The sequence below is a fragment of the Lampetra fluviatilis genome, chromosome 1 (assembly GCF_964198595.1).
Source record: "Lampetra fluviatilis chromosome 1, kcLamFluv1.1, whole genome shotgun sequence".
In the NCBI taxonomy this organism is placed as follows: domain Eukaryota; kingdom Metazoa; phylum Chordata; class Hyperoartia; order Petromyzontiformes; family Petromyzontidae; genus Lampetra; species Lampetra fluviatilis.
The window spans coordinates 30,969,896-30,983,567 of NC_136275.1; the positions used below are offsets into that span (position 1 = coordinate 30,969,896).

Genomic DNA, 13,672 nt, shown 5'->3' on the forward strand with positions numbered 1-13,672 from the left:
GATGGCAGCAATTCAAAGGCGTCAATTCCTAACTCCCCATGTCCACTCAAAGCAGTTCTGAATTCTGGCATTGCCTGGCACCTACCAACAAGCCCTCCCCCATCCCTTTACAGCCACCTACCCCTTGTCATCTGCGATGCCTGCCACTGACGGTGGAACTCTTGTGTGTGTGTGCGTGCAGTCAGCCAGCTGCGGTATTAATATGAGACTTGGCCATGTTGCTGCATTTACAAAGCGTTTTTTTTTCTTTCCCTGGCTGGGTGTGAGATCTCTGTTGCACGCTCTGCATTTATTTCCGCTGTTAGCATCAGATAAAGGCAGACGAGGGAGAAACGGGCCGTGTCTGTCGTGTGTGTGTATGCACGCGCATATGCTCCGGGTGCATTTATTTCATTATAATGTTTGCCTACACGACATATCATTGTGCTTCTGTGCATGTGCATATCAGCGGAGGATTATCTATGCTGCGTACATACACAAAGAGGTGGCAGCTGTCCACCCGCTATTATCATTTACAAAATTACGTTGTGCATGTGTCGCGCATTAAAAAGAGCATACCACAAATTATTTGTCAGCGCGATAAAAAAAAACCCATATCCGGCTCGGTACAAACGCGGCGCCGAAATAACGTCGCGCATAGCCAAAGTGTCACACCGACAATCAGCCACAGTTACCAGGATCCATTGATGAAGACTACAGGAGGGTTAGCTCATCATTTATGTGTGTAGGTGTCACCCCTTTTGTTAATCCACGACTGGGGGTTATTGGACCATCGTTCACGCTGGTCCAGTGGCAGGTTGATGAAGGAGCGGAGCTCCGAAGCCTAACAGTATAGTAGAGTGGGGATTTTATTTGCTGCTATCTCTTGCCTATCACGTAGCCCCACAACGCTTTGGGCAACCTGGTTTTGTGAGCGTGTGGTCTCTTATCCGAGCACTTTGCAGGCTCAAAGCCTGCTCAGCTTCCGAGTTCTGACAAGATCGGACACATTCCGGATAATTTGGTGACAGGCACTTGATGTAGATGAAGTACATATCTGTGTGTAGGTGTCACATGCACAAATAATATAATGTAGTTGAGTAACGTCGTGCTCCAGCGAGTGCATACACACAATCGTTCAAACGTCGTGTCTGAATATGCAGTCTTGAGCAACCCGATTAACATAGATATTAACTTATAATAGGAAGAGGATGAACAAGCTTGAGATGGCCACAACAGCTTCTACACATCGGGATAAATATGTGATTTGCAATGTAAAATGTGCTCATTAGTTTACCGCTAAATTGCTTAATTAAGCATGTTACTGTCTGCACAAATGATCACCTCCAATTTCCCGAGCAGTGCCAGTTTCAAGGGGTCATGTAAATCCCTCGGAGCATTGCTTCGCACTCTCTCAAACGTGTTCATTAAACAATTATGAAACCCACTTCCCAGTGGATGGCAATCTTCAAAAGCAACCTGAATGCCGTAACAATGCTGATGGAACACATGGTGTTGTGTATCGGATAAACATATGGAACCATCCCACAAAATCTGAATCAGAATATCTATTTATACTGGAGGAATCCGATGAGCTATAAAGCTCTTTATCATAGATGTCCAGTCGGGGTAGGTCAGAACGCTACAAACGAGTACCCGGCACCAAATATTAAATAACGGTGGTTTCTTGCTTGCTCACTTTCCATTCTACCGCTCAATGTAGCAGACGTGGTATTTGTGGTTTAACTCTCCACTTGGTGAGAATTCACCAGCAAGGACGGCTGCTGCTGCTGCTGCTTATTGTATGCATCTCGAAAGGAATGGGACAATCACCACAGCAGTTTCATTATGACTACAACGTTGTTTAAATTAATGACATTTTGGTTACTCAAGAGCCACTGGTTCCGTGAGGTCAGCGAAGATAGGGTCGTCATTCTCTGAAGTGCCATATCACAAGCTGTTAAGATCAGAGTCTCTAAATAGCAAAGACATTTATCATTCGAATTGCCACAAGCATTTATCTTGGTTTCATCATTATAGTGTTGTGAGAACGATGTTAATGAGGGTGAGATTTTTCGGAAGCCACTGAAGCTATGCGCTTCTAAATCTAGATTGAAAACGAATTTATTTAAGAACTGCTTTTTTGTGTTTAGTATGTTGTCCTTCCCCCGCACCTCTGATAAGCATGGTTGGCTACGTATGGTGCGAAAGAAGTTGAACATACATGCACATAGAGCGGAGATGTGACAAGACCCAGTGCAATGGGTTAGTGCAAGGCTGCATGTAATACTGTCCTGTACGTTCATACATTACCCAGGAAATAATTTCGAGGCTTCCAGAATGCCCAGAAAAGACACACAAATAAGAAAAAATGATCACTAAACATCAGTCACACTCCATCACTTCTGACAACCCACTTGCTACACTGCCATCTAAAGACACATCGATGCCGTGCAGTAGGTGTTTAGCACGCTTTGAACACAACTCCAACCCTGCATCTACATTTGTTTGATCGCAGGTGCTCAAACAACAATCCACCGCAGCTCAGCTACGAAAGAAATAAAACGTAAAAGAAGACATATATTGTAAACGTTATAACCGTTTGTAAGACTGCTGTACCGATAGACGGCACGCATTGCTGGCAGTGGAGATGAAAGCGTGAGACGTGAAGGGTTTGAGCCCGGGGAGGCAAGCCTCACCAGTCAAAGCTGACAGATCTCTGGCGATTAACCTCCGGCAACGCGAGGCGGTCACTCAGCACATTTCCCTGGCTCTGTCGCCGCTCCTTGTGGTTCAGCCGCTGGGTCAATCTCGCCAGGCCCCCCTCAAACCTGTGGGCACACAGAAAGCAGACTGAGATGATCACAAAACCATCAGCAGCAGAAGCAGCAGCAGAAGCAGCAGCAGCGATTCACCCAGCGAGTGGTGGTGGTGACGTCACCGCCACTCACTGGGTAGCAGTGTCCAAGCAAGACTTGATGCTTTGTTATTCCTGCAATTGGTTGCGAAGCCGTCTTATGGGAAATCACGGGACATACACTTTATTTAGGGTTTGCAGACCCCCAGTAAATGGTGTCTACGAAGGATGGGCCTTGCATTGAGTTTGCTTGCTCTGTACGTATGCTTCCCGGTGTATCCATCCCTGTGCCTCAGGCTGTCGTTGGAGGTCAGCCTCCGAAAAAACAAACAAACACGCACATACACGCACACACACACGTGTTCACATGGTCACACATTCATAAGGACGCACGTAAGATAAGCCGGCAAGCACGCACGCAAGGGTGTGGTGTGGCCACCACCATGCCTGGGCTGGCTTTTGTGTCTCCAGTGCACAAGCTTATCATAACAATTTTAGGCTGATTCTAGCTAACAGAGGTTCAGGCCAAATTCTGATAGCAATTGCTACCGGTGCTGTGGATGGCGAGGAATGGAGTCCAAGATAACCGTGCAACGCACACACCACAATGCCCAAACTCCCCGTTTACATGCACGCTCCGTATAGCCACACGCAGACACTCACACAATGCAGAAGCAGCCTGTGTATAGACACACTCAGACGGGCACTTGAACAAATTGTTAGTGGCACTACAATATGGGTGGCCAAAATATGCATTTGTTACATGTTAGTCTTATGTGGACAGCATCGGCTATGAACAGTTCATGGTCTATTTATATTACCACTGGGTTGCATGGCTTAGAGCACCTTCCCTTGCTCGTTGCATACTAATGCTCTCACATATTAATCACGTGATAAACATACATATTAATCGTTATATATATAAAGGGTTTGTCTGCATAGGTGACTAGCGGTTGGAGGACGACCATTTATTGTAAAGATTTGCATTTAATTTCAAGTACACATGGACATTTTTTGTAGCAATGCAGAGGTCATAATTGTGATACTGTAAAAAGAGTAGTACACTGATGAAACCTTAAACAAAATCGAAAACACAAAGAGTAAAAATATGGTTACTTAAATTCTATTCATGACAGAGATTTGTTGGGTTAGATTGCATACATATAAATGTGTCGTTAAACCCGTCACCACCCGACACAGCCAATTAGTAAGGTTTCTCACGTAAACAAAACATGACAATTCGTTACGGCATGTTTTGTTAACAAGACAAACCTTACTATTTGGCTGTGTCGGGTGGTGACGGGTTTAACGACACATTTATATTTACGCAATCTAACCCAACAAAACCTCGAAATGAATAATATTACCACTTTAAATTTCGAAAAGAACAAATGTGGCACATTTGTACTTTGATGAGTATGAATCATCAGCTGATTCACCGTCTTATACATTAAGCATGTATATTAAAATGCTGCGTATATCAGACACAAAAAGTAAGCGCGTGAATGACTAATGAATGGAAATCTAAATAAAAATATGAAAAATAATGAAACATTGATTGCATGTTTATATCATCATTTTCATGTTGTACCATGATAAAAAATAAAACTCTATTTGTCACTCATACACATTTACTGGTCTTAAACTAATTGCTGCAGTAAATCTGACCTACGTTTCTCAGAGGTCTTCACATAAAATCTCATTTGTTCCTGAATATGTACGATAAATACTGTCCATCTTTCAGATTAAAAAAAAGACCAGCAAATAAAACGACCTGATTCACGTCTAGCACGGCGCACATTCTAGACGAGTGAAAGTGTTCCTCTGCATGCAGCTCATGCTTTAAATTTACAATCTTAACATCACGTGTGACCTTCCGGCGGGGTTAATGTCGATGTCACCGCGACTCACGCCTAATGCGCACGGCGCACCGGGCCATGCGAGCCGCCAGCTATTTGTGTTGGTAATGAAGCGCAGTTTCCGTTTTAACTTTGGGGGATTACAACTGCGAGTTTAAATGACAGCATTAACCGAAATAGCGCTAATATCCTTCCTTGAAGAAGAAAGAAAAAAAAACAACCAACGGATTTTCAACGGATAGGATCTGACCCTCATTTACGTTACATCAGCGGGACAAATTAGCTTGAATGTGGCTGGCATTGGCATGGCGCTGACAAGCATACCACGTGCTTGGGAATGACAATCTTGTACCGTAAAGCATTTCAGCCATTATCAACAACTGTATGCTATTTCAAAATTATTGACATTTACTCTGATCTTCTTAGAGTTGACTTTCACTGGACAATTTATGTGGTGTTGAACTTCTCACCGTACGTAGCCAACTGTGCGAATCGGAGGTGCGGGGGAAGGACAACAAACTAAACACAAAAAGCAGTTCTAAAATAAATGAGTTTCAATATGGAGAATTATAAACCAACACCGGAAGTGATCAGGCTGGTTCCATGCTCGTCGTACTTCAACAATCTAAATAATAATAATAAAAAACAAGCTAAACAAAATTCATATATCCTAACTTGGTTGAAAATAGGAGAGAAAAAAACTAAAATGTGTGCAAAGAAGCACGGAGAGATGCAGGCTTCTTGCTGTCTCTACACTGAGAGACAGAACAAAAAATCAAATAGATTGGACAACATGCGAAAGAATTATGGATGATATTGGTCGCGAAAGCCTCCGTGTTAAAATGCGAAGGTAAATTAAACAGTTAACACGTTTAAGAGAAGTGAGTGCGCTTGGGCACGAGAAGGTACGATGGCCAATGATCAATAATATTGACGGATTGGCATCCAAGGAATACGATGTGTCTGAGTCAAACGAGGAGATGGAGCTGTGACATGAGCTCGTGTGGAGGTGTGAGGTGGGTTATTACATCGCAGGAGGCCTTCATCCAGCATGGAATTCTCAAGGCTGATGATATTGATGATGTGTATCTTCACATTTTATATCTCACTGTACTACCAGATATGGGCAAAGCATGTAATTATATATATAGTAACGTTGTTGGATATAAACCCAACAGGTATATCAAAATCACATTTAAGGAATACCTGGAAGTTCTACCGACATTGCCCTGTATCCCACCAGGACGTATCTACTACTGGACTCGTTGTGCTGACACATCAAGAAAGCTATGATTGTCACAGGCTTATATTTAAACAAATAAAACCAACACCGGAAGTGATCACAGGCTGGTTCCATGCAAGTTGCACTTCACCATAGCCAAAGAGAGGGCAAAGCACATTACAGGCAAAGACAAGAGAGTTAATATCCTGAGTGTAAGGTCAGGAGCTAGCTAATTCTACAAATTGTGTTTCTTGCTGAGATCAGCAAAATTATTAAATGGATGTCACTATTTAAAAATGTGGTGGAGGAATTTTCAGGCAGATCTCTCCAGGAACCCGACCGTCTGGAAGGCATTACAGATATTATGCTGGACCATATGGTTAAACTGTGAACATCATCTAAGAGTTTGTAATTTTCATTGTAAAAGAAGACAATGATCAGGCATCATATATATTAAGGTTAATATGCGCTTAAATCAATAGTAATATAACAAATTACCAAAGCATAATTGTTCGCGTGTGCCCATATTTATTTCAAACGTCTGTCAATATTTATATGAGAACATCTGAGATAATCCAGTAAATTCTAGCATCTCTGGTGAACAGATAAGGGACCACGAACACAATATGACATCAACTCTAATTCATATGAAAATAATACAGACAGAGATGCAAAACACAAACAAAGTGTAATGCTCTATTATGTGGTGGCAAATATGATTAGTAACCCCATTTCAAAGCGTGTTTGAAAAACGTGCACACGGACAAACACACCAGCACACACTGGTGTGCAAAGAATGTTTGTCGCTCGCAGAGCTGAGAGATAAATGGCAAATGAATGCAGACAGCATGCAGCGAAAGCATTCCCAAATAATCATCTGCCTTCCGTGCCATCACATTGCCTCACATCTCAATTGCATCGTGCAACATTCATAGGAAAAAAAGCACAATTGATATTACATCCACAAAAAAATTGAAGATATGTTTCCCTGACATATTAGGAGAATGTTCACAAATTTTCCTCCACGTGCAAATGTCTCTGGAAGAATGAAATAAACACCGTAATATTCGTGGTATACACGCTGCGATTTTAGCTTCATCTCGAAAGAGATAGAAACACGTAGGCGAGTTCCAGCGACGCAGAGAATGCAATTTACCAAAAACGGTCTGCGCCCCATCGCAGTGCCGGGTACGGTGCGGATGGCGAGAACCCATGGCTGCCAAGAACCTGTCTGCACTGACCTTCTCTCCCTTCGAGCAACGAGCCACAGCGGCTGCCGTGTCCGTACACGCCGAGCTGACACCCATGTTCTGCGCGCCTCACTTGCCGTTGTTCGTGCTTTAATTCTCTACGCTCCTCACGCCATCAACCACACAACCGCCCTGCCCCCCCCCCGCCGCCGCTACATTTAAAGCGGCGAGGCTGAAATGAATTCCTTCCTGAATCATAGCACTCGCGTTGCTCCGTCACAGCCTCCGCCGTGCGCCCGGCAACTCATCTCATGATGACCGCGACCCACCTACACCAACACGTGCGTCCTCGGCTACACTATTGTGTAGCTGATACGTTGTTGTGTTTTTTTACTTCATCGGAGATTGCGAGCTGGGGATTAACCCTTTGACAAACGCCTGTAAATAAAAGTCTCAGCCATGTCTACATTGCTTGGACTGCGGTCTGCATTCTGCAGCACAGGTTAACAAAGGGATTTGACAATGGTCGCTCGTATACCGAGACGTGACTTTACCGAAAGACCCAAGAATACGATTTTTTTTTTCAGTTACAACAAGAGATGATTGTGTAACTGCTTCCCTCTGAGGAATTGAAAGATATTGATTTTCTTTCCCTCGCTTGGCTAAGTGTGTTTTTCCGACTCACAGGAAACGTAAAGAAATAGAAAACCTATTTGAAAGGCAAAACGAAAGTGGCGAACAATTCTCCTTGAGTGTCCTGTGCATCACAATCTCTTCAGTATCCTGAGGAGAGGTGCGTGTGACGTGCCACCTGCGTTACGTCGAAGGGCATTCGCTCTACCGTATTGTACGTTTTAATTGAGCAAATGAGGAAAGAACATATTCGCCACCACAGTCATGAGGTAGCATGGATGAAATAACTGTAGAGCATATGCATCCACATTGCCCGCACAAGGCGGTAAGATTTTGTTAAAAAAGGAATTACATTTGGATGGAATAGATGTCAGGGTTAATTCTTTTCCCCGAAAATAAAATGTCACGAATGTTATAAATCCACCCATTTGCAGGCACAGCAATATTCTCCTAAAATAATAAATGTCTCTAGTTTACTGTTACTATTACAGTGGTTTCGAATAATATTGCACACGTCATGTTTTATTTATTTTCTCAGGTTTTCCGGAGGTTCACGATTTATGAATGAACATGCACGCCAACACAAAATGATTAACACAAACCGGATCCGTTTATTCCCGTCGCAATATATTGAGGTGCAGTGGCGGTAAAGTGTTGCGATCGTGAGCACCTTTGCACTACGAGCACCGTGAGCCTAGTTCAATTCCCAGACACAGCTCACATCTGTGGCGAGCGACATCTGAGCAAGTCATGGGTCCCTCCCCCGCCTTGCTTCACCAACCCGTCACTGACCAGTGTGGTGAAGCATGGTCAACCTCCACCACTGACATTGTATGGAGGCTTCCATCCGGCAGTAGATTGACAGAAAGCTGTCATGTTGTTGAAGCATCTTGATATCATACAACAAGAGGGATGCTTCCATATTGTAGCGGTTAGTTAGCATTCTGGACTTGCAATGCAAAGGTGGCCCACGTGATTTCCCAGCATGGCACTGAATGTTACAAGTTTGTTTTTTTATCATCCCCGCCGCCCTGCCTCTGTCTATGAATTGCGCCTTATAATTGTAAATTATTATTGTTGCTAGCAGCAATACATGGATTTGCCTCAGTTGACCGGCAGATTGTGTGCGGTTGAGTAAAATGTTGGTATTACCACCTCTTCAAAGCTGTCTGGTCATGTTGGAAGAGTAGGCCAAATTAGCCTCTGGAAGGGTTTTCTACATCTCCCTACAGTGGGGGCTATTCTGCCAGCAGTGGCATAAGCAAGCAGTTGTATGGCTGCACTTTTACATTTTCCTTACCTTCACAAAATATTTTTGAAAGACATCTAAATATGGGTGACTAAAAATTAAACCGTCTAAAGTATTTTCTTTCCAACAGTAGAACAATGGAAAGAACTGGAAGGGGTGCCATCATTTTTGCCAAACTGGCTCCGACTCAAATGTTGACTTAAAACTTTCGTGACTGCAGGAATTCATATTCTTTGGTTCTTTCGGTAAAGTCACGTAGATAGAAAAACAAATTGTACAAATAAAGTTAATAAAAACCACGACGTTTGGATCGCAACACAAGCGGTCGTCATCAGGAAAAGGGGTTAGCCTCTAAAGGCAAACTGTTTATAAAGGTTTGGAGTTGGGCATAGCCCAAGTGTATCAGCAGAACCAGCAGCATGGACTGACGCCATCCAGGCATCCACTCTACGCCCCTCCTTGTGGAAGAGGTACGTAGATGACACGTTCGTCATCTGGCCACATGGCCTACCGGCTCTAAACCAATGCCTCAATCACATCAATTCCATACACCCAGCCATCAAACTCACTATGGAGGTATAAAAGAATAGCATGCAACCCTTCTTGGATATCCTAATCAAAAAGAGACCAAATGGCTCAATGAGCCATTCTGTCTACAGGAAAGTAACCCATACTGACGTCTACCTAAAACATGATTCCCACCACCATCCCAGAAGAATTCCCTCATCAAAACACTACACCATAGAGCTCAATGTATCTCCGACAATGAACACCTAACCAGTGAACTAAAACACGTACACAAAGCTCTCAAGGCGAATGGATATTCTGACTACACAATCCACAAAGCCATCACCCCAACCGTGAGGAAGGAGCTATCTGAGGATCCAATAAAAATCATCACCTTGCCATACATAGCAGGGGTAACCAAAAATATTTCCAAAATCATGAACAAACACAAGATCCAGGTCCGATTTAACACAGTACATAAAATTCGTGATCTGATCCTATCTGTGAAGGAAAAGATTCCTGACATGCAATATCCCGGCGTCTACAAACTAAGCTGTATCTGCGGCAGCAGTTACATTGGGAAAACTAAGCGACATGTCTCGGACTGTGTTCATGAACATAAGGAAGATTTGAAACACGGTAGGACCAATACTTCGGCCATGGCTGATCATCATTTAAATGGCGGCTGGCTCACACGAAATTGATTTCTCTAAGACGAAGGTACTTTGCAAGCCTACTGGCTATCAACAAAGATTAATTCATGAAGCCATCCATATATACAGACACAGACACAATTTCAACCGAGAGGATGGTTATAAACTCAGCAATCATTGGAAAGATGTCATCAACCGCTTTGGGTCGTGACTTGATTTGTGTTTTCTTGTCAATCAACCTCCACCGTCAGCAGTGTGGTGTGTGGAGCGGGGTGCAGTGATTTACTGGCGGCCCTTTGCTGCATTGGAATTTTTGCTGCATTGGCATTCATATTCTTGGGTCTTTCGGTAAAGTCACGTAGATAGGTTCAAAGAAAATAACAAAAATAACAAAAAACTACAACGTTTTTTCTTTCTTTCTCCTGATGACGATTGCTTGTGTTGCGATTAAAACGGCGTAGTTTTTTGTTGTTTTGTTATTTTATTTGAACCTATCTACGTGACTTTACCGAAAGACCCATTAATATGAATTCCTGCAGTCACGAAAGCTTTAAGTCAAAATTTGCATTGCCATTGTTACTGCATTGGCATAGTTACTGCATTGCCATTGTTACTGCATTGGCATTGCTGCCCCACCCATGTTGCTGGTGCTGCTGATACACTTGGGCTACGCCCATCTCCAAACCTCTATAAACAGTTTGCCTTTAGAGGCTAACCCCTATTCCTGATGAAGACCGCTTGTGTTGCGATCGATACGTCGTGATATTTTAATTTATTTTATTTGTATATATTTTTCTATCTACGTGACTTTACCGAAAAAAACAAAGAATAGGCTCCGGCTCATTTTGAACCGAGTCTAATACGTGCCCGATTACAATTCTAGGACGCACAGTTACATTTGTTTTATGTATTCGTATGACGGCAACTGACATCAACATATTTATTATTCAGCATTGTCCAATCAGGTGCACGCGTGCATGTCCAGTCACAGCCTTGACACAAGCTGCTGTAGAACCCGCGTAACAAATGGCATTAGTCATGCTGTATGAGCAAGCAAGCTTCCGGTTGGGGGGTGGGAAGAGGAATAAAAAAAACTGCACGGAAACGAAATCATATTATAAGCCACGCACACACAGCAACGGCTGAGGAATCTATTGAGAAATAATAACCTGCCTCGGCACCGCACAACAGCCGGGGCGAGGGGAAGCTGTGACTTGACACGGCTCCCATGAGGCCGGGTAGAGGCCTCGGAAAAAATTCATTATTTTTCCAGTGCCCCATCTCTCTCCTGTGGGAGGCCGGGAGGCGAAGTGGAACCTACGAATTTTGCAATGGCCAACCCCCCAAACAAGCAGTCTCCCTCTCCATACTCCCCCTTCTCACCTACATCCACAATCACAATTGGACATCGAATTACAATCAGAATATATTCTGCTGTGTCTCCTCCCCCACCTCCCACCAAGGTGTTCTGTAATCTGTAGATGACGAAATGACATCCAAAAGCAAATATTTCCCCCCCCCCCCCCCATTTACGTAGTCACTTATCAGCACCATGACACCGTTTGTGCACCGCTTACACCGCTTGCACCATCGAGCAACGAGCACCGCCGTGCCTTTTGAGCAAGCGTTGAGCACTTGGGTCATCGCCAAAAGAATTGCGCGGACTAAAACCAACGAATGTGGTCTGATGTTAAGAAACCCGGGGAGCCCTGGGGTAGTCACAATCCGAACGAGCCAATGGTGAATGTGAAAACACTCAGTTGCCTCCCAACCGCAGCCTTCGGCAAAAATCAATGGGGGATATAAGGTTTTTGTTCATTCATTCAGTTAGTTCACAGTTTATCGACTTATCTGATGATACGTCAACGGCGAAAACATGCCTATACCACGGCACAACACACGTCTTCGGATGTGATAAATATCAAGTGCTTTCTCATGTCATAGTGCACACAGAGAGTTGAGCCTCGTTGGGCGGCCGTGCTGCTGATTTATACGGACCGTCCTTGACCACACTCATTGAATAAGAAGCTGCAAAATGCAGCAACCGCTGCACAACAGAAACACGTCTATGATGTCCAAATAAAAGCAACCACAAAGTACACGTTGATAACATTCCATCAGATCGTTTCTTTGAAAGTAATGGGAAGCCAAAGACAGATGAATGTGGACTACTGAATACAAGTGGTGCTCAGCTAACAAGGAACCCTATTGCTGCACCTGGTTCTTGGGAAAATCAAAGGGCAAAAGGTAGACAAAGACGGACGTGGTGGTAGTGGAATGACAACATCGAAGCGTGGACCCAGCTCGGCAAGGGAAACATCGCGAGAGCGTGTGGCCAGAGGCAGTGCTGGCATTGGACACTGACCGTGTTGCCCTTCGAAGCCAGAGGTGACACCGATGGATGGATGCATCCTTGGTGAGTGTAAGATGCCTTCTATGGCGTATGCATCGGAATCATGGACACTGACAAAGCATTGGAACAGGAACCGAAGAGTGTGCAAAGAAGCGTGCACAGGCGCATGCGGTAGTAATAACAAGACTGAGACAGAAAGTGGAACACGTGGATCACAGACATTATATTGACTCTTGTGGAAAAGGAAAACGGGAGAGGGAGTGGAATCCAGAATGAAGAGGAAAGTCCACGATTGCATAGGATGAGGTCGTAAAGTAGCATAGATCATCACGCGAAATCTGGTCATCCTAACAGCGGCGTTTAGCTATCCATCCAATAAAGACGGTCACCGCATCACGCGGCGCTTTCAGATGCGCTTCTGTGGCCCTCTGGAATGTTCTTCTTTCCGATATTAGGAAGCCACTTGGGAGCTGTGCACTTTTAAATCTTCTTGATTGAAAACTCATTTCTTTATAACTGCTTTTTGTCTTTAGTTTTGTGGTCCTTCCCCCACACCTCCGAGTAGCACGGTTGGCTATGTATGGTGAGAAAGAGGTTCAACATACCTCCATACAATAAAGGACCTCCCTTATGAAGATATCAAAAAGAAGATCTCTGTCCAATCCATAGATTTGGAAGATTTAATGTGGAGTTTGAGTGTTCTTCCGTCATATATCTGGGCACTATAATTTTGTCCCACTGTACTATCTCAGTGAATCCATTCTAATCATCACTATCCTGAAAAAAAAACTGTCCTGAGACTCACTGACACGTGACACTGGTGGAAAAGAAAAAAGGCAAGCACTAAATTAAGATGAAAAAAAATGAACACGATATCCCATAAACAATATGTCTTAACAAAGCATGCACGAAGCGTAAACAAATAAATATATGCAAATTGTGATTAAGTAATATCAGTGAGAATGAAAAAGGGACATCATGACGTTTAAAAAATTATGGATGGTTTGAAGGTGTAATTATACTTTGAAATTAGTGGCAATGATTATAATAATCACTCGAGCAGAGACAATGATTAAATTATGAAGCGATATATTAGCACAGTATGTTAATAATGATTTTGTCTTTTTATACCGAAATATTAAAGTTTTCATGAATAAAGATTTTTTTGGT

The 13,672-nt window shown here is 43.4% G+C and overlaps 1 protein-coding gene across 7 annotated transcripts in view; it reads right to left on the reverse strand.

Moving 5' to 3' along the window:
• The window catches only part of LOC144934555 (ankyrin repeat and fibronectin type-III domain-containing protein 1-like), a 178,183-nt gene that overhangs the window by 67,022 nt on the left and 97,489 nt on the right, over window positions 1-13,672 (reverse strand). For 5 of the 7 annotated variants that reach the window (XM_078860478.1, XM_078860486.1, XM_078860524.1 and 2 more), the window contains one exon: window positions 2,679-2,810. In XM_078860478.1, the coding sequence (XP_078716604.1) occupies window positions 2,679-2,810 (132 nt within the window). The other 2 variants (XM_078860505.1, XM_078860515.1) reach the window with 2 other exon arrangements.